At 44.1% G+C, this 18957-nt stretch overlaps 1 protein-coding gene across 3 annotated transcripts; it reads right to left on the minus strand.

Annotated features, from left to right (window-relative positions):
* Positions 1–561: 561 nt before the first annotated feature.
* On the minus strand, positions 562–18287 carry TfIIA-L (transcription factor IIA L). 3 transcript variants are annotated; one of them, XM_075699529.1, is made up of 7 exons: positions 18074–18287; positions 13152–13253; positions 11834–11948; positions 10543–10718; positions 4781–4960; positions 2117–2380; positions 562–990 (listed from the first exon to the last, which is right to left on the minus strand). In XM_075699529.1, the coding sequence occupies exons 1-7, from the start codon at positions 18089–18091 to the stop codon at positions 883–885; spliced, it is 963 nt and encodes a 320-aa protein (XP_075555644.1). In that variant the 5' UTR covers positions 18092–18287; the 3' UTR covers positions 562–882. The 3 variants fall into 3 exon arrangements, with proteins under 3 accessions (XP_075555644.1, XP_075555645.1, XP_075555643.1); XM_075699530.1 differs by having other exon boundaries at positions 2117–2392; positions 10543–10676; positions 18074–18286; XM_075699528.1 differs by having other exon boundaries at positions 2117–2392; positions 18074–18286.
* Between the last annotated feature and the right edge of the window lie 670 nt (positions 18288–18957).

Consider the following 18957-nt stretch of genomic DNA (forward strand, 5'->3'; position numbering starts at 1 on the left):
TAATAGAAACAGAGCGTGTGCTCGTACGATATGTTCACTGCGGTTAGCTGATAAGATAAAAGTATTTTGCTTCAATTTCCTGTCTGATAGAGTACAATCGATGACATGAAGTATTCTATAACTATTTAAAAAATATTCGGACTTTTAAATAGCGACTATTCGACTCTAGGACCTAATTAAATATATACTGCCGTCTCTGTACAGTATGTCAAAAACTATTGGGTTTAATCTAATAGAATCACGCAGTTTTCGTCCGACACCTTCACCGAGAGCGAGCCTTCGTCGTCAACACCCAGTTTGCTTCGTTGTCCTCGGCTACTGCAGAAGCAGCCAATCCCCAACACAGCCGACTGTTATGCACACGGCAATATTGAGTATTCGATTTGAGGACCGAATCGAATGAAACCATATTTGATTCGTTATATGAAACTATAGAATATTTACACACCCCTACCTTTTTTGAAGAACATACGCACTCCTTAATTTTATGACAACACATACATACTCCATCAGGCTGATGACTGAGCACAGCAAGAACGCACCGCAAATGCAAATGGACAATGGAGTCTGCAGTAGGCTTTATTCTTTGTTTCACTGGTCCATCAACAGACAGATCGAAAAGATACGGGAGAGGTTTCACATCTATTTCATTCTGTCTTATAGCCTTTAGTTAAATATTTACAACGTGTTACCAACCAGCCCAGAAGGGTACCCTCATGTACGTACTTTTCAGCAAATGTAATGACAAAAAAATTATAATAATAACACTAAAGAAACAGCCACAGATCCCCCTTGGCAGTTTATTGTCCCCCCCCCCCCTCTCCCGTCTTTCTTTCGCTTTGCCCTCACCAAGGCCTCCAGCGCCTCGGATGAAGGAAGGCTTCACCACTCAGCGTCTCCAACTGCCTTCTGGAAGACGTAGTCCTTCCCTTGGAGGTTCATTATTCCATCTTTGAAGTGAAACTTCCATCGATTGCGACTCCGTGATATCTGCACAGGGCCAAGAAAAATTCAAACATATGGGGTTTTAACTTGGTGCTGCAATCCAGGCTTGTTGGTACGCGACCTTGGAACACTACTGTAGAGCAAAGAAGAGGTCGATGCGCAGTTCATGTGCTCTCTCATTGTGCTTGCCTTGTTTGTGCTATGTTAGTATTCCAAGGTGAGGTTAAAGTTCCGCTTGTGAATTAAATTTTGTGCCGCCTCACAGGTTTCAGCATTCGGCTGCTGCAGCATTACGGCACACATTAATAATTTCAAAGGCCGTGCTTTCAACGCGCCGTATATCAACTTCCGCTCATCCTCAGACCAGCCAAACATGCGGGACACGAATTCAAGTGCATGAAAGAGTAGAGTTCGTTCTACTGAAGAGAATTTTAGCAAGTGACAGGTGTGGCCAGTCAGCAGCTAACTGTAAAACATGAGTTGGTACCCAGTTTACCTTGACGTCGACAAAAGACAGCATGCACCAGAAGCAAGTGGCGACAAAGATTTCAAATGTAACTGTGGGATTTAATGCCCAGAAACTGCATAGTGGGTTAGACGATCGTCCTCAAGTGGAGGAAGTTCATTTTTTTTTTTTTTTTATAACACGGGACAGGGCAACCCTTACACAGTGGGTCACATGGGCCTGGGCACCAACACCTGAAGACCCAAGGAACTGCCCAAAAGTGTGCTGCTGCTCCAGATCCCACAGTGGACATTCACCACCACTTCTGGTTCTGGCCAGCGACTCTAAAGCCACTGCTGCAATTTCTACGCTTGGAAGGCCTCCATTCATTTATTTAAATAAACTCTGAAGAGAAACCCTAAATCAGTTTACACTGATTTAGGGTTCACAAAAGAATAGCAAAAGATAGTCTGACTTGCTCCAAGCAATGGCAAATAGTATTACCTTGGTTCTGTCCAGCTACATGGCACGCGCATATCTTTAAAATTTGCCACGAACAGAACACCCTATATATTCCGCAGGAAGGATGATAAAAGTCACACAATAATAATAATAATAATAATAATAATATAACGAAAAAGAAAGTGTGGGAGAGAGAAGAAGAGAGTTCCAATTCTGTCACTGGAATTTGCCATTAGGTTACGCAGTTCTAGACTGATCCCTCACCTTGTCGTACTGGCAGACGACCACATTGTCAATCTCAAAGTTCTCAGTGGCCTCCTCGTCCGAGACGTCGTCGTCCGAGTTGAGTGGCTCTACCTCCTCCTGGGGACCGTCCTCATTTTCATCCTCCGGAGGCCCGTCCTCATTGCCCTCCTCCTCATCTTCGTTGAACTCGTCTTCGTCGTCATCCTCATCGCTCGTGTCTCGCGCCCCGTCCAGCTGGACAACGTTGCCCACACCAGGTTGCGCAGATGCGGCCGTCACCACCTGCGTAGGCACCTGAGAATGTGGATATCATTAACAAAATTGTACAGAATACTTAAAGGCATTTTAGTTAACGATGTTGAGTACCTGTTGAAGTAACTAGTAAACAGAGTAGTAGCATGCTGGATTTTGCAAGAAGACAACAGTCAATCCTGGATACTTAGAATCCAAAGGGGATGGTGATATAGTTTGACATTGATAATTCTCAATATGTACTAAATATGCCTATCTGAAGCTTATCTCAAACCTCCGTATGACGCAGTTTCGCCAAGACAGTGAAAAGCGAGAATTTAACGATTTCCTTCTCCAAGGCTGTGCTGAACACACAAAAGTAGAGTTATTTATTGCACACGAGTGCTGGAAGTTGCCCGCATTGCAGAGCGGTCTTCGATATACTGATTGAAACGCTAACCCGAAAAGCCCACGTCATCTGGCCTTGAGACGGTGGTGCTCCCTAGTTGCATCAAAATGCTTCTTCTGTATTTTTATTTAGCATAAAGCAGAAATGGACTCAGCATGGAAGCAAACCAGCCCGTATGGAAATGTGGCACTTGTTCTGCCAAACACGTGTGAATGTGCTCGGCCGTGCACCTGTCAGCTGAATGTCGATACAAATCTATTGGGATGGAGCAAAAGTTTGTTTAAATTTTGTAACACCATATCACGCAATATATATATATACATGTGTGTGTGTGTGTGTGTGTGTGTGTGTGTGTGTGTGTGTGTGAGTGAGTGAGTGAGTGAGTGAGTGAGTGAGTGAGTGAGTGAGTGAGTGAGTGAGTGAGTGAGTGAGTGTGTGTGTGTGTGTGTGTGTGTGTGTGTGTGTGTGTGTGTGTGTGTGTGTGTGCGCGTGCGTGCGTGTGTGTGTGAAAGAAAAGGAAAAAAAAGGAAATTAAACAGAAACAACGAAATGGCCAACTTGCTGAGTTTCCAATTTTTCAATTCATTGTTTTTTTGGAATCCTAAGACCTTCCTTTATCTAATGGCGAAATATTTGGAAAAATAGACAAAAATATTTTAGAAAATTGCACTTCTTTAGTTTGTTGTCTTCAACATTGAGGGAAAAGAAATGGGAGGCAGCGCTGATCACGCGAGCGCGGCTATCCGTTGACGTAGCGCCGCCATCTTTATATAGCTGTAAGCACGTGATGCGAGATTCAGATTGATACAGCACTCTATTTCTCCATGTAGATATCAAATCAACAAGAGTGAGAGCAAGAAGGGAAAACAAGCATTGCGATTCGTTACTGTAGTCATGTGGCACGCAGGCAGGGCTACTATTGGCTAACGTGAATTTGAATCACTGGCACGCTTTGTTTCGCGCACATTTTGGCAGCAGCGGGCTGCACACTTCGTGTGTCCCAAGGAAACATATCAAGATCTATCTGCCTGGTTATATCGATTTTTTTTTTGTTGCTGCCTCCTCGCTGTTACCTGATGGTGATAAGGACATGATTTTCATAAGATATGGGAATCTGTTTACTTTTCTGCGCGGTGGCAAAGCTAGCGTGTATTGCGGATCTGACAGGTGTAAACGTAGAAAAGTTCCAAATGGACATAGAGCACTGAAGATGACAGAAGGCGTGGAATACAGAGATAAGCCTACCCATGAAAGCGAATGCCGCCAACCTTGCTGATGCGGCAAGACTGGGTCACGTGCGACTGCCGGCTCCTGATAAACTTACAAGGTGTTTGAAAGTGACCAAGTTGCATAATATTGCACAAAAGCACAAGCTTCTATTCTTTTTTTGGAGGGGGTGGGGGGGCTTTCCACACGCAACAATACGAAGTATAATGTTCACACAGATTTTATTAATGTACGCTTTGATGTTGAGAGATACAAAATGCACTGAATCCTGTCGGTGTTCACTAAGGATACGAAAATGTTTCGTTGTGGTGAGGATTTTGTCGTCTCTGGCTTTTGTTATCATGGGGTTTGATCGTACTACCAATTATTTGTTCCAGTTAGGAGTGCGCCTTACTGCATGTAAACTTGTGCCATCTTATCACGCCCATTATGACACTTATGCAGTACCCATCAAGAACTACAGACAAATATTACCAAGCGCATGAGGTTCAACCACCAAGGCGCTCTAACGCAGTGGTGTACACCAACACTACGAAAGTTGACTGGCGAAATCCACCGAGGCGAACTTCAGACTTTAATCCCGAGGTGCCTGAACTTTAGCATAGAGGCAACGTTGCCTTAAATTCTGGCATTGTGCCAGAAGCAATAGCTCTCTTCAATTTGTCATACTACCCAGGACTGCCTTGGGCACTGAATTCAGCCAATGAGCATTAGCGTACGCGGCATGTCGGGCAGTCCAGGGCTGTCACGACAAAATGAAGACGCGCAATGCGAATGCACTGCAACGGGTGTTGAAATTAGCCTGTGGGGCACACCTGTCCTGCAGCAGTGGTGGTGGTGTAGGGCTCGCCCGCTAGAGTGACTACGGGATGAAACTGGAGTGGGGCCCCAGGGTTGCCTGTCTGGCGCTCAGCCATGTTGAGGACGCCCCCCTGGATCAGGCTGGCAGCAACGTCGGGATGGAGGGCCAGGGCGGCAGCTGCGGCTGAAGAGGACTGCAGCGCAGGCAACAAACGAGGCGAGAGTGAGGTTTTATGAAGAGCAAAGAAACAGCAAAAAGTACCGCACTCACTCTTCTACCTCCTTACAACCGAATTGAAAAATGTTCGTTAAAATTATTACCATTCTACACTCAACTTCGCCGTAATGAAGTTGGTCACTGCAGAAGGCTAACACAGGACAATTACAGAACTTCAATGTTATAACAATGCCGCATTCGACACAAGCATACCTTTGTCATATCCAATATTAGTTTTAAGAATGGACGCCGCCGTATAAAAAAAAAAAAAAAAGCAAATTTTTGAGTTACTTAGTTACATATGATCATTTGTTACATCTGTGTTTACTATACCAAGGTGGTTTGATTCCATTAGCAGCTGCAGAACACAGGGTGTCCCAGCTAACACAGAACAAGCTTTAAAAAGGGAGGGACCCCTTCTGTGCTGATGAAGCAGAAGTTGCCAGCAACTTTTTGGAGAAGCCCCTATTATAATTTGTCTTATTTATAGTGTAATTAGTGCTTGTTAAATAACAGGCTTGTTATAAATTTATGGCCACAGTTTCCATGCAAGGTTTGTAGACCATATTTAAAAACAGCACTGACAACGAAAAGTTTAAAAGTTCACTGGGCTTCCTTCTCAATTAAGGAAGAAAAAGAATAGAACTACAGAAAAGGCAGTGCATCGCAAACAATTGAAAGTAAACCTCTTACTGACATTGTGGCCCCAATGTCAATAATCAAAAAGTGTTAATAAGAGCAGTAATATTAGTCTTCTCCAGGATGTTGCTAGCAATTTACGATTGGTTTCGTCTGAAAAAAGAAAGCATAACTTAATTTGTCTGTATGTACAGTGGAACCTGGATATATCTAACCCACATACAACAAACTATCGTGTAGGATGAACGGCTGTAAAATCCCCTTGAAAATTTTACAGTGAGGCTGTTTATGGCTAGGGTTCCGAGCATTTTTTGCGTCTGTCAAAAAATTTGTGTAAGCAAGAACTATCATCAGCAATGGCTCGTGCCACCGCTCGTGTCATTCGTCGTCGTCTTCTTCCACAGCTGGCTCCATCATGCCAGCCTTCCAACGCTGCCCCTTCTTCTACGAAGGCGCGGACGGCACTGGCCAACTGACAGTCGGTGCGGTGATTCCAATCTCAAATTCCTTGCCTCGATATATCGCGAAATGAAAACACGCACGTATAAAACGAATGTATAACATGAATGAACGCAGATGTATACAAAAATAAATGTGTGTGCGTACCTCTTATCACGATGACCACCGATCAAGAGAATAAATGTGTTTGTGCCTTTGCTTAAAGTTCTGTGTCACCCCTTTGTCGTGGTCACACACCTTCGCAGAGTAGAATGGCTCATGATTTTTTGTATAAAATTTCTATTTCATATGTCAAATTACCCATATATCGAACTTTTTTGTGATCCCCTTCGGATTCTGTGTACTATTCGGGTTCGAATGTGGTAGCAAGCGGTGACAACTAGTACAGTAACAGCAACACCAAAAATCTGTTGGTGGAATGCCTGCTTTCACCGCTCCTAGAAAGCTGCTTGCAAGTGTAGAGACAACCACATAGACGCGAAATCATGGAAGAAGAAAGGCATTGACGAATTTTCATTACTTTCCGAAAAAAAAAAAAAATAACATCGTACATCCGTAGAAAAATAGCACATGTTCCGAGAGGCCAACATTCTAACCATAAAATACTAGATCTAGTTCTAATATGCCGCCATCACCAGTAAAAATTTGTTCCATGTTACCAGCTTAAATGCTGCAGCACCACCTGGTGGGTAAAAATGAAAACACTATTGTAGCTCAGTGGAGTCTTAAGCACAACAGTGTCAAAAAACAAAGAGTGATCTCAGAAATTACGACGACACCATGGTGGAAGAATATGAGAGGTGTATGAACAGGCCTCCAAGCGAAAGAGAAGAGTCGCTAATGCTGCACGCTTTCTGCGACAGACGGCACGGGAAAGCGGGGGCCATCTGCAGGGGCCCTGCCGACTTGACTACATGCATTGGGCAAGCACGTCCAAGTGTAACAAGTAATATAATGCATTGAAAGCTTATTTTCGACCATTGTCTTTCTTCCCGAGGGCAGGTAATGAACTGTTCCTCAGAAAAACGTTGAGGCGAATGTAGGCACGCATAAATGGGCACCAAAAGAACATGTGTATCAAGGCGGCTGCTACATTTAGAAGTTTGTAATGTGTTAAAATTATCCACGGATGTCATAATGACAACTGCAAAATGAAGCAAACGACAGCTGCAAACACAAATTTGAGGCCCTCAAATGCCTATGCGAGACCCTTAGTCACATGACAGTGCCGAGGAAATACAGATAGACACATTCTTACACATTACAGATCCCACACCTATGTTGTCTCTGGTGTGATCATGTACTGATGCAAGATGAAGTAGAAGGCTCTTTGCGCATTTGTTTATGTGATGTGAAGGCTTCATTTTTTTTTTCTTGAAGGAATGCAACAGCCAATTTTATGGAGCCTTTGCTTTTTGGGTTAAATAGCGGTTGCCGCGGCTTACGGGGAAAATAGCTGTTTTTTGTAGGTTATGCCAGATTTCTTTGTTTTTTTTTCTGAAGGAAACACTGCACTCAATATTTTATGTAATAAACAAAAAGCAGAATGAATGCACTTTTCATGTATAGAAGTTTTATTAACGAGATGTATGTCATAAAAAAGACAAAGTGCCAGAATCAAGATTGCGGGATAAAACTGAACAAAGTTTGTGAAGACATGCTTTATCTACTAAGAAAAATATGTAACAAAAATTATGAGATATACAAAATGTATTACCGTCTAATAGGCACTATCTCAAAAAAACAAAATCGAAAATTTTCATTGAACAGGTATTCCGCTACAAAAATTTAACAGCAACCACTACAGCAGAGTGTGTCGGGCTGCAGCCACAGATGTTCCGGGCTGGTTTGTGTCGTCGTTGCTCTCAGAGTCAAAGTCCGACGAGTAGGCAGCATCCTGAGACTCGCTGCCGCTTGAACTATCGATAAAATCAGCCACAGACCCACGGGAATCGCGACATCTGTGACCTTTCGAAGCGCATACACTGCTCCCGGAGGTGGCCATCTTTGCTTACTACTTCAACAATCGCGGAACTTCAGAGTGCATTGAAAAATTACTACCTGGTGTGAAACAACCTAACTGCTTAGAAAACAAAAAATGTAGTTCTCCTCCTTCACATACGATGGCACAGTGTGTCTATGAGTGGCATGCAAGGTCTCGAAAGCGGCGTTTCACTCTGTCGTTAGCTGGCTAACTATGTCCAATGGGCCCAGTACGACAAGAGTTAAATACTTAGAAGGAGTCTGGTTGGCATTTATTGATTTTCAGTATCATACCCTTAGTCTATTCTGTAGTGTCACCTTGATGCGACCACCTGAATTCTGGGAAAACCACATTCATTATTGTACAAGGCATTGGCTCAAATGTCTTTCATTGTCATCATCATCAACCTGGTTACGTGCACTGCAGGGCAAAGGCCTCTCCCATACTTCTCCAACTACCCCGGTCAAATGTCTTTAGTTGTGAATAAATATTCCCTGTCATCAACTGAGTTGTGAATTTTCATTTTCGCTAGCCACTTTCGTGTCCAACTTTTTGATACAAAAGCATCAAATAGCCCATTGGGCGAAAAAGGCGGCGTCTGTAGCACTGAAACGACACCTCAATTCGCATTGGTTGCAACGCCACGCCATGTGCGAGCCTTGACAGAGCAGAGCAGGTGAAAGAGGGCGTTGCCATGACGCCACATCACCCTTGCTCTCGAAAGCCGGTGCGTGGTCCGTATCTCTCTCTCTCACCCCAGCTGGGCTTAGCTGCTGCATACGCCAGCCACCCTTACTGGCCACTGTGGCTTCCTCAGTCTCTCATGTGTCACGGTGGACGTCGGTGGCAAACGGCGGTGACACTGCAGGCTCCTGCTTGCTGGCTTGGGCATGATGTACCACTATGGTACAATACTCAAAGCGCAAAATTCAAAGGACCACTCAGCGGCCTTCAAGTAGACATTAATGCTTTCACATTCACAACTCAGAAGAAGTGCTTAGGTGTCCTCGGATTTTTTAAAATCATGCATGGTTACTCCCGCAGCTTTTAGGAGGTTGAGAACATAGCAGTGAAATTAGCCCGTTCAGGAATTTTTCTCATCCATGGCAAAGAGTGTACTCACAATAAGGGAACTAGTATCAATAGTGTTCGAATTGAGCTTATGTTCGTGATTTGATCCGACGACCTAAAACCACTAAATCTCATGGTTGTTTCGGGAGTACCTATGAGATTATAGGCATTTACTGAACATAGATAATATGAATGCTTGCAGATGCACCCAGCGTGCAGACACTACAGAGAGAGAGCTGCAGAACAAGTACAAGAACATTTTATTGGTGCAGTAAAACACGTGAAAATACCTGTACGCAATGTATCAGTACATTAGATTGTACTGCGCTGTCCATTCATTGCACACTAATTGGTTATCGAAATGTTTCTTGCAGACATAGTCTGTCGGCTGAAGGAGCCACGTGGGATTGCATACACTGTTCAGACAATTACGGTCTGGTACAAAAAACAAAAACTTTTCCTTGCATGACTTGTACCCCATATTACAATGTGGGACAAAGCATTTTTCCCGATCGTGCACTAGAAAGCTCAACACACTGGTGGGAAAGCGTGCGCAGAACAACCACGTGCTCTCATTTTTCCATTAGCTCAATGTAAAGAACCGCCCCTCATGGGCCCCGAACTAATCGCGTCATCTACCGGCTGCACACCAGAAAGTATAGCAAGTTGCGAAGGTACTTCCTCTACGGATCCATCGCGATGTTCATACACCTCTCATAATTTTCCACCGTAGACAGAACATCACCAACACTATGTCCTCCACATGAGAGGAGACGAAGTGAAGGCTAATATTACCATTTATGTTTTGATGTAACAGCAGTGATTTTTTTTTTAAATTATGGGGTTTTATGTGCCAAAACCACTTTCTGATTATGAGGCACGCCGTAGTGGGGGACTCCGGAACTTTCAACCACCTGAGGTTCTTTAACGTGCACCTAAATCTAAGTACACGGGTGTTTTTGCATTTCGTCCCCATTGAAATGCGGCCGTCGTGGCCAGGATTCGATCCCGCGACCTCGTGCTCAGCAGCCCAACACCATAGCCACTGAGCAACCACAGCGGGTATGTAATAGCAGTGAGGAAGTAGAGAGAGCGAATTTGGATATAAGCAGGCGTACTGGTTGATGTCATGTTGTTACGCAACCATGCAGTAACCAGCACAAGCCACCACGTAGGCTTCCAGGCGACAAGCAAAATTTTCTGGCTGCCCAAAACCAACTAAACGACAAGTGATGCTAACAGATCACCCTTGGCGATGGCAAAACCTGTCACTTGTCGGCGTCGTTCGAAAATCATGTGCATGTGGTTGAGCTTCATAGCAACAAAGAGAAGCCAGAGGTGCAGATTACAAGGTGCGTAACCCAAACGCGAATGTGTGTGCCTGGACAGAAAAGTGGGCCACTAACCATGACCGTCTGGCCGGGCTGAGTGATGATCAGCTTTTGGTCCACCAGACCCGAGGCCCGAATCGGTGTGTGGTATTGTACCAGGGTGGGCTGCACCAGGCCATTGGGTCCTATCGTCAGCGGTTGGGCGGTGGCTGCAAAAGCAGGGTTGCGTCTCGGTATCTTTTCCAATAAGGCTAAAAGAAAGGAAAAAGACGCAACAAGTGAAGTGCATCCAACAGGCACCAGGTATTTCCCTTTTTTTTTTTGAAAAAGGGATCACTACAAACACAATTTAATATTTCTTTTATCATCTACACCATGTTTCATCGCACCTACGCCCTTTTGTGTGTGTCTTGCTAGAAAAATTATGACTGAGCAACGCCCATTTGTAGACCTTACACTCCCAATGATGTGAGAATATAACAGCCAATCGTGAGCAAGGTGCAGGGTGATATTTTTATTACGATGTGTTATGCCGTAGCTGTTGAGTGCCTTCAGTAAGGCTTGGCTTCGTCACATTGTTGAGTTACTACAACTGCCTACGATGAAGGTGGATGATGAGATGCATGCGCACGAAGTGCTTGGCCACGTTGCTCTTTTGTTCAGCAAGATCCTTCCTCGCTGCAAACGTGCACAGCACTTTGTGTATCTGTCCATCTTGTTTTTCTGGGCTGTATGCCTCATAAGGCATTGACATAATGAGCCTTCTGTTTCACTGCTCAAAACAACTAAATTTTTACCAACTGCGGTGGGTAAAAGTCGGCCATCTTTGAAGCGCTACTGGAAAGCTGACTCTGCTCCATCCAAGATGCATGAGGAAACGCTACAAATGCACAAGCCAATCAGTAAATGTCTCAGTGAAGTCTATTACAAAGAACAAACTATTAAAATCGCACGGACATCAGTGCCAATGATACACATGCTATTCTATAGGCAAAGAATCAATACATTAATCTACCTTACAAACAAACAAAAAAGAAAGTCAGCAGGCACTAGCACTTACTGGCAGCTCTTTATCGTCAAAAGAGTAGATGGAAAGACATTATTTCAATGCATGGAAAGCAACCCGAATGTGATACAACGCCAACGAAATCAAAGCCTATGTATGCATGCATCACAACCAATTACTCCCGTATCCGTTGTAGCTGGGTACTCCCGTACACAGCTGCAAGAATATCAGCACCTTGCTGGCATCAAAGCCTGATCACCATTGTTATGCGAGTCTGTGCTGTTGCGTTCCCTGGCACTGACCCCCTCCCCCCCCCCTCCCCACTCCTCATCGTATCTTTAGCAGGGCAAGACAGTTTACCCTGTGGGGTAGGCTGCAATGTAGCCGCTGTAGCCTGTGGCCGACTGGCCGGGGCAGGCACTGGGTGGTCAGGTGGGTCGATGGCCTTTGACTCAAGGAGCTTCTTCTCCCAGATCTGCGTCAGCAGACAGTGTGTCAGCAACGAGACACTCCATGTTGGTACACCGTTGCAACCACTCCACAACTCACTCATGCAGGCTCTCCGTAACTAGCCTTTACAGCAACACATAGTACAGGAAATGTCAGGCCACATGGGTAGAGTAGGCCATCACCGCAGGCAGATAGGATCTGACGACATCATAAGGGTGATCATGACATTGTGAGGGTGACGGATAACAATCAAAATTCCAAGGTCAAGCCAACAGGAGAGTAAGATATATGCATTAGTAAGATCTCGATGAGGGCTAGTTGGTTCATATTTAGAATTGAGGTTGAACAGCGCAAGTAGAACAAGGACACGAAGAAACAAATGCCACAGACAAGCGCTGTCTGTGGTAGTTGTTTCTTCGTGTCCTTGTTTTATTTGTGCTGTTCAACCTCAGTTCTAAGCAAGATATACAAACGCAGCCAAGAAGGTATTCCACTAAGCCAGTGAACATGGAACCTTAACTACCGAAACTGATGTGCCAACTGCATGTACCATGAGGACAAGTGTCACCACTAGGAGAAGCCCCACCTCACAAGGCCCTGATTATCGAGCACAAGATAGAAACAAAGCAGCTGGAAATACGTGAAAGACAAAATATGAAACAGAGAGCAAAGAAAAAACGAAGCTACAGTTCCCAAAGCATATTGCTCACATGCTGCTGCAAATGTTTTCTGCAACCAATACTGAATGGAGCAGCGCAAAGTCTTACTGCATGGAATATTACATTACTTAGTACCTGTGTTAGATTATCATGGCTAGCAAATTGAATGGCTAGCACATGCGAGGTGTCCCTTGCTTCCTACCGGTCACCATAATGTCCCAAAGTGCCCTTTATAATCATAGCACATAACATCAAACTATAATGTCCACTATATTCTCAGAAATGCCCACAAATATTTACAAATCCAACATCCATGTCTAAAGCTCACACTAGGACACACTGCTGTCGTGGTTTGCATTCTTTTAAGCTTCTCATCACATTCTACACAATGCGACATGCATGATGTATGATGCATGCGTGGTCTGTACCATGTAACACGCTATGTTACCTCACTTTGTAGCCCTCTCCCCCCCCCACAAAAAAAATATGCATAAAAATTTAATAACTAGCATTGAAAGTGGCTAATATCACACAGTGGCTGACGGCCATGCTCATGTTAGAACACTCACCTGACGCAGCTCCTGAAGAGCTTGTTCATCGACGCCTTCATCCAGGAAGACGTCTTTCACTCCATTGATGACATCTTCGATGACACTCCTGTACAGCTTGGGCTGCAGACAGAATAAAGAACAAATAAAGGCTTGCCAAGTTCAAATATGTTGCAATCAAAGCCACACAGCCTCAAGGTCAGCTACAATGAAATTTTGGGCCACAAAGGAAGCCTAGTTTCAGGTATTGTACATGTAGAACAGGCTCCGTGCAAAATCGCGTTAGAAATACGAGTGGATGCATCACGAAGGGCTCACAAAAGCAGATGTTTTTGATGCCGAAACTGTAAAAAAAAAATAAGAAAAAGAATGCCGCTGCCATTTTCGCCCACTAGAAGTGAATTATGGTAAAGGAAGCATGGCTACTCAGCTGAACAAGAGCCAAGAGATTAGTGTACCACATGCAGCTGCCTGCATTGCGTTGACAAATTTTGCAGGCGACATGCTCGAACTTGCGTCACAGCCACCAATCGTCAGATGCAGATGCATGCATCATCTGATTCTGTGCTGCTATGAGGCTGCTAATAAGAAAATTAGGCAATTACCAGTACCGCACCTTCGGAAAAATTGATTCGGTATTATATACTGTTCATTTTTAACCAATCAAGCGAAAGTGAAATGCTGTTGCAGTTGACCTCTACGACCGCAACACATACACTCTAGCCAAGTATCCACAGATGAGTTACAAAAACCGGGTTATGTTAGACACAATCTACAAAACAACCCTCAAGGCTTTAAATTACCGGCCTAGAAACTGATATTGTTATACTTGAGTATGCTGTATTTTTCCACTCACTTTGCGACACAAAACATGTCAGAATCTCAAATTAATAAAATAAGAGCGTATTGATTCATTCATTGTCATTATGGCTGCTGTTCATCGCCATTATCATCACACTATCAGTACCATTAGACCATAATGGATGCGTGCATAAATGCATTATTTGCTTAGACAAATCTGATGAAAAAAAAATTAGTAAAAAACTGATTTTCATATATTCATTCATGCAATGTCTTGAAGACAGTTGTGTCAGTGACTTGGAACAGCAACCATATCGATGTTCATAACCTTAAGCCTGCCTTCTTATGCTCTGTGCGTAGCACAAGCTGTTTCGGTAGTGCTACTCAAGCATTATAAATGCTGCTCAACTGTCAGGTTCTAGTCTTGCACGCAGCACCTAATATCTTACTTGATACTTCTGAACTTTCTATTCGGTTTGTTGTCGTCAGTCTAATTTAAGTCAACAGCACGGCGGGCTCAAGGCATTTCCCAGGGATCTCTGGTTATTCTTGTTCCATATTGGCCGATTCCATCCTACGCCTGCAAATTTCCCAATTGTTCCGTTTACTCCTCTCCGCCACTCTCTCAACTGGATACCTTGCGATGCTGGGGCACAGTGCAGGATGTTCAGAGGCGCCCATTCAATTTACATATGTGCATAATGCGCTTCAAACGGGTGACACAGAAAGAAGCTGCTATGTACATTCAGCGCACTATCCCCAGAAACAGCTGTAAGCAAGCTCACTGAAACTTCCAGGTCTCTAGGACACTCAAGGTGTATTACTATGCACGAACAACAGAAGCTAGGCTTCCTTTTCATCGTCTTCTTGAAGTTATCTTGCCCTTTACGTGAGATCGCTTACTTGGAGCTGGAATTGGCAATGGCCAACCCAAATTCATGTGCCTGGAATGGTCTATAAAAAGTGCCAGGCACCTATGGAAACCAACGCCATGGAACCCAAATTAATTTTTGCTGTGCCTAAGGCACTGTTCTCCATCACAACAAGCCATAATTTTCACATATCGATGCTAATGCCCAGATAAGCCTAAGCATGCAAGCATCCCTGGTACTTCTACAACATTATTGCACACAGTGCAACTGGTTCACAAAAGTTCCTTGCACCACTGCAGTTGGAAAGAGGTTATGACAAGAAAAGCTGTTTGGAGTCAGTTTTGCAGAAGGAACGGGATGAAAAGCCCAACCCAATTTTTGCATAGTGAATGTGAGTATAGAGACACCTTCCATTGAATGAAAAATATTTGAAGGCTCCTCAGAGCTCTGTAGTATTTTAAAAAAGAATTAAAAGAAAGAAAGAAAAGATCCTCCTGGAACTACAGGTGGGGCACCGTGCAAGAAATGCGAAAAAAAAAGACTGCACATAAAAGGGAAATATGATCATCCACCCAAATGCAGCAGAAAGCAACAAAGGAACCCATATGATTTTCTTGGAAACAAAGCTTTGCAGGAAAAATTCATCCTGGTAAGGAAACTTTCTTTTGTAGATGAATTTTTCTCCAACTGCAAAAGCTTTCTTTTCAAGATACCTGTAAGGGTTATTGAAACATGACTAGCATCGTGCTAGTCAGGTAGATGACAATTTTTCCCCTTTCATAAACTTCCCTTCAACTTGTGGACTTTCATAGAAGTGATTTGCCAAGGAAGAGACACATAAAATATTTTATTTCAACATATTTCTAGCCCTCTAGGCTCTTTTGTGTGTATTTAAAGTAGGTGTGGGGCTGAAGTCATCTGCATAAACCTCATTGCCTTGACGGCGTGCCATTTTTGACTTTTGTCCTTTTGTCAGAAGAAGAGAGAGCGACCAAGAGCGAAAGCATGAATTATAGATGACTTGCCTTACAAAACCTGAGCCCAGGCCTCAACATCAGTAATACTTTGCCAACATTTGAAGAACAGCGAAATAAAAATCAAGCAAAAAAAAAATTGTAATAAAGGGCGACTGCCCACCAAGAAAAGGCGTGTTTTGAGGCTTGCATGGAAGATGAACATGACCCAACTACAAATTTTTGTTTTAGCACACACATCATGGACTTTTGAATGACTTATCCATCTCATAACAAACACTCGGCTACTAACAAAAAAGAAAGAAAGGATTCACTTTTATGTGCTGACACCGCATGAGCTATTACATATGCATGGGGGCTGACAAATGTGTTACAGGGAATGCATTAACCTGTCACTTGTGCAATACAATGATTTCTCCTCCACAAAACTGAGATCAAAAATGTGACTGACAGGTGGAGTAGCACATGCAATATAAAGGTTAAAAACGGGGATAAGGAGCCTCAGAAAGGCTGGCGAATGTTTCAATAGGAGGACCTATCTTCATCAAATCTTTGTTAAAGGCCTTTGACAAAGATAGGTCCTCCTATTGAAAAGTTGGCAGCTTTTTCCGAGCATCTTATCCCTGTTTATAATGTTTACTCCACAAAACTAGTTTTTCCCTCACTTCTCATTGAATTTTAATATTTAGCCCATCCACATGCTAAGCACACTATGCATGCCAAAGAAGTGCATAGATGACTTTCCTATTATAACAGGAGCTTATTGTAAATCGAACTGGTCAGCAGTTTCAAACTTTGTATGGATCATCTCTCGTCATCATAATTATTCTTTCTAAGCTGACATTTGTGTCCAAGTTGAATGCCTCTACATTTTTTTTATGCACAGTACTAGGTATTGCCACGTACAGTGAGCGCTAAGATACTGAATATGGCACTTTGCAGACGTCTTTCTTGTTCTCTCTTCCCTATTGCTTTGTTTAGTGTTATCGCTGTGCGATGTTTTGATTCTACGAATACCCACTCCTGACCAAGGCATGACATTAAGGCTGGCAGTACGTAGGATATAAATGAAGTCCTTGATTGCTGCCTTTGAAAAGAAGGTGTCAGAGAGCTTAGCAGACTCTGCCATTTTTCACTAAGCACAAGAAAGAAAAAGACATGCTTTGCTGAAATTTGAAATGCTGTTGTTGACTGCAAAAGTATAAACCATGATCACCTGCTTGTTGCAACTGAAATTTCTAGTCCCCGACATTTATCCCAGATGGACACATTTACTCTAAACAATCTCGAAAGCCTATTTCCTATGTCGATGTTAGAATAGACTTGCAACAATGATCGGTGCCGTCGAAAATAAACATTGTGACACTATTCACCTTATTGGGAGGTGGTCTTATTGCGAACGCTTGGCTAAAACGCACTAATTTCGTTATTTATTTGTCGGGTTCGCTTACTGCAAACGCTCGGCTATAACGAACAGATCGTGCTCGACGGTCAGGCCCTCCACAAGTGGCGCCAACGGTGCAATACGACGAGGCTGAATATAAATGCAAACAATTCATCCCATCTGCACACTCACTGAATTATGTCGACTGTTGTCAAATTACATATGGTTACTGGCTCAAACCAGTCACATTTCTTTAGTGTCTGTGTTTTGTGGGTTGAGCTGCGACAGATTGAAGTGAGGAGAAGCCGAGCTGCCAGAACTATATATCCACCACTTCAGCGCAAGGTTCACAGCAAACGATTCGAAAATATCCACGCAAAAAGAAGCGGCAAATGTTCAGTGCACGCCGTAGTCTAGCGAGAACAGGGACCACACGAAACGATTCGTTACGGCCAGTTCATCGAACTCACTTTTGCTAGGCAGCAAGAACTGCGCCGCACGCGATGTTACACAAGAAGCCACGCTTCAAGCAAAAAAAAAAAAGAAAAAAAAAAGAAAGCGAAAGCCACTTTCCCAAGTGCTTTGATCAAACTGACCCTAAGGAAAGCGTGGACCCCAGAAGAAAAAGTTTTCTCCACAACTTGCGGTCAGTGAGAGCTTGCTAGGCCAGAGGCGGCACAAAAACATTCGGACGTTTGTAGAGGCAAGCTCCTCGAAACATGCAGTTAACCAGGAAGACCCACTATATGCACCAGCACGTGCGGAGAACAGAAGCTGGACTCCCTGTTCATCGTCTAGTGCGGTTAATTTGCGCGGTAAGCGGGACCGTTTTCTCGCGGCCGGATTTACCCGCGACCGGCCCTACACCATACATGCACGCGGGAGAGCCGAAAAAGAAACAGTGTTACGCACCACGCCAGCTGCGGCCATCGAAAACAGTCCAGCGGTATCCCGGTCGCTCCCTTGGGTCGGCGACAGTACGCCAAGCTACACTGGCGAGTCCTTCCCACCGATCGCTGGCTTCTTTTCTCAGACCCCTGGCTCAATCATGCGAATCACTACTATGCACGGTCAACCCCCACTACGCCGACTGCTTTCTTCCGTTGGCAACTGCCGATTAGCGTTGCCAGACATCGACGTTTTGTACCACGCGGCATTGTTGCCAGAGCGACTGCGGCCTTCGACCGAAACTGCCTCTGTCGGGCAACCACGCCCCCGCCTTCGTTTGAGCCGTTCGAGCAGTTTCAGTTAGCTGCTACGTTGCGTTGCTAGTTAACTGGCTACGTCGCATGCAGCAAAGCAGCAGGCTCGTTGACAGTAGCGCTGGCGTGGCTAACACGGCTGCACGGCGTCAAAGTTCATTAGATGCGATCTTGGAGATCGGACGCACGTGTGCGCTTCGCGGGGGCCGTACGTGTGTTTACAGCACCGATTATTTTCGATTTTACGTCAAAATGAACTTCGTGATTTCCATCAAATGTCATAACGTCGTCAGACTTGCATGCGCAAAAAAATCAGTTCTTTTTCTGATGTAGTAGCGTTTATGTATATAGACTTCCTCTGCTTTTATATCCGCTCGCTGGCCGTGCCAGTACGTGCACGGCTTTCAGTTATCACGTGGCTGCTTCATCCGTGTCTTTGGGATGATTGGTGTGAACTACATTACATTTTCTGTCATACTGACACACTTCAAGCAGACTGCACTTACATTTCTTGATGCCTGCCTCACCCTTGTGTCACGTAGAGTTCCTCAAATGCCATTTCCTATTCTACCGAGATGAAATAGAACCAACTTC

This window comes from Dermacentor variabilis, chromosome 7 (assembly GCF_050947875.1).
Source record: "Dermacentor variabilis isolate Ectoservices chromosome 7, ASM5094787v1, whole genome shotgun sequence".
Taxonomy (NCBI): domain Eukaryota; kingdom Metazoa; phylum Arthropoda; class Arachnida; order Ixodida; family Ixodidae; genus Dermacentor; species Dermacentor variabilis.

What these genes read in the sequence shown, in the direction of transcription:
- TfIIA-L (XM_075699528.1), bottom strand. An exon ending in AGCCCGGCCAGACGGTCATG is followed by an intron (nt 4,961 to 10,542) that starts GTTAGTGGCCCA and finishes CCTGCGCTGCAG; the next exon opens with TCCTCTTCAGCCGCAGCTGC. An exon ending in CCACCACTGCTGCAGGACAG is followed by an intron (nt 2,393 to 4,780) that starts GTGTGCCCCACA and finishes CCACATTCTCAG; the next exon opens with GTGCCTACGCAGGTGGTGAC.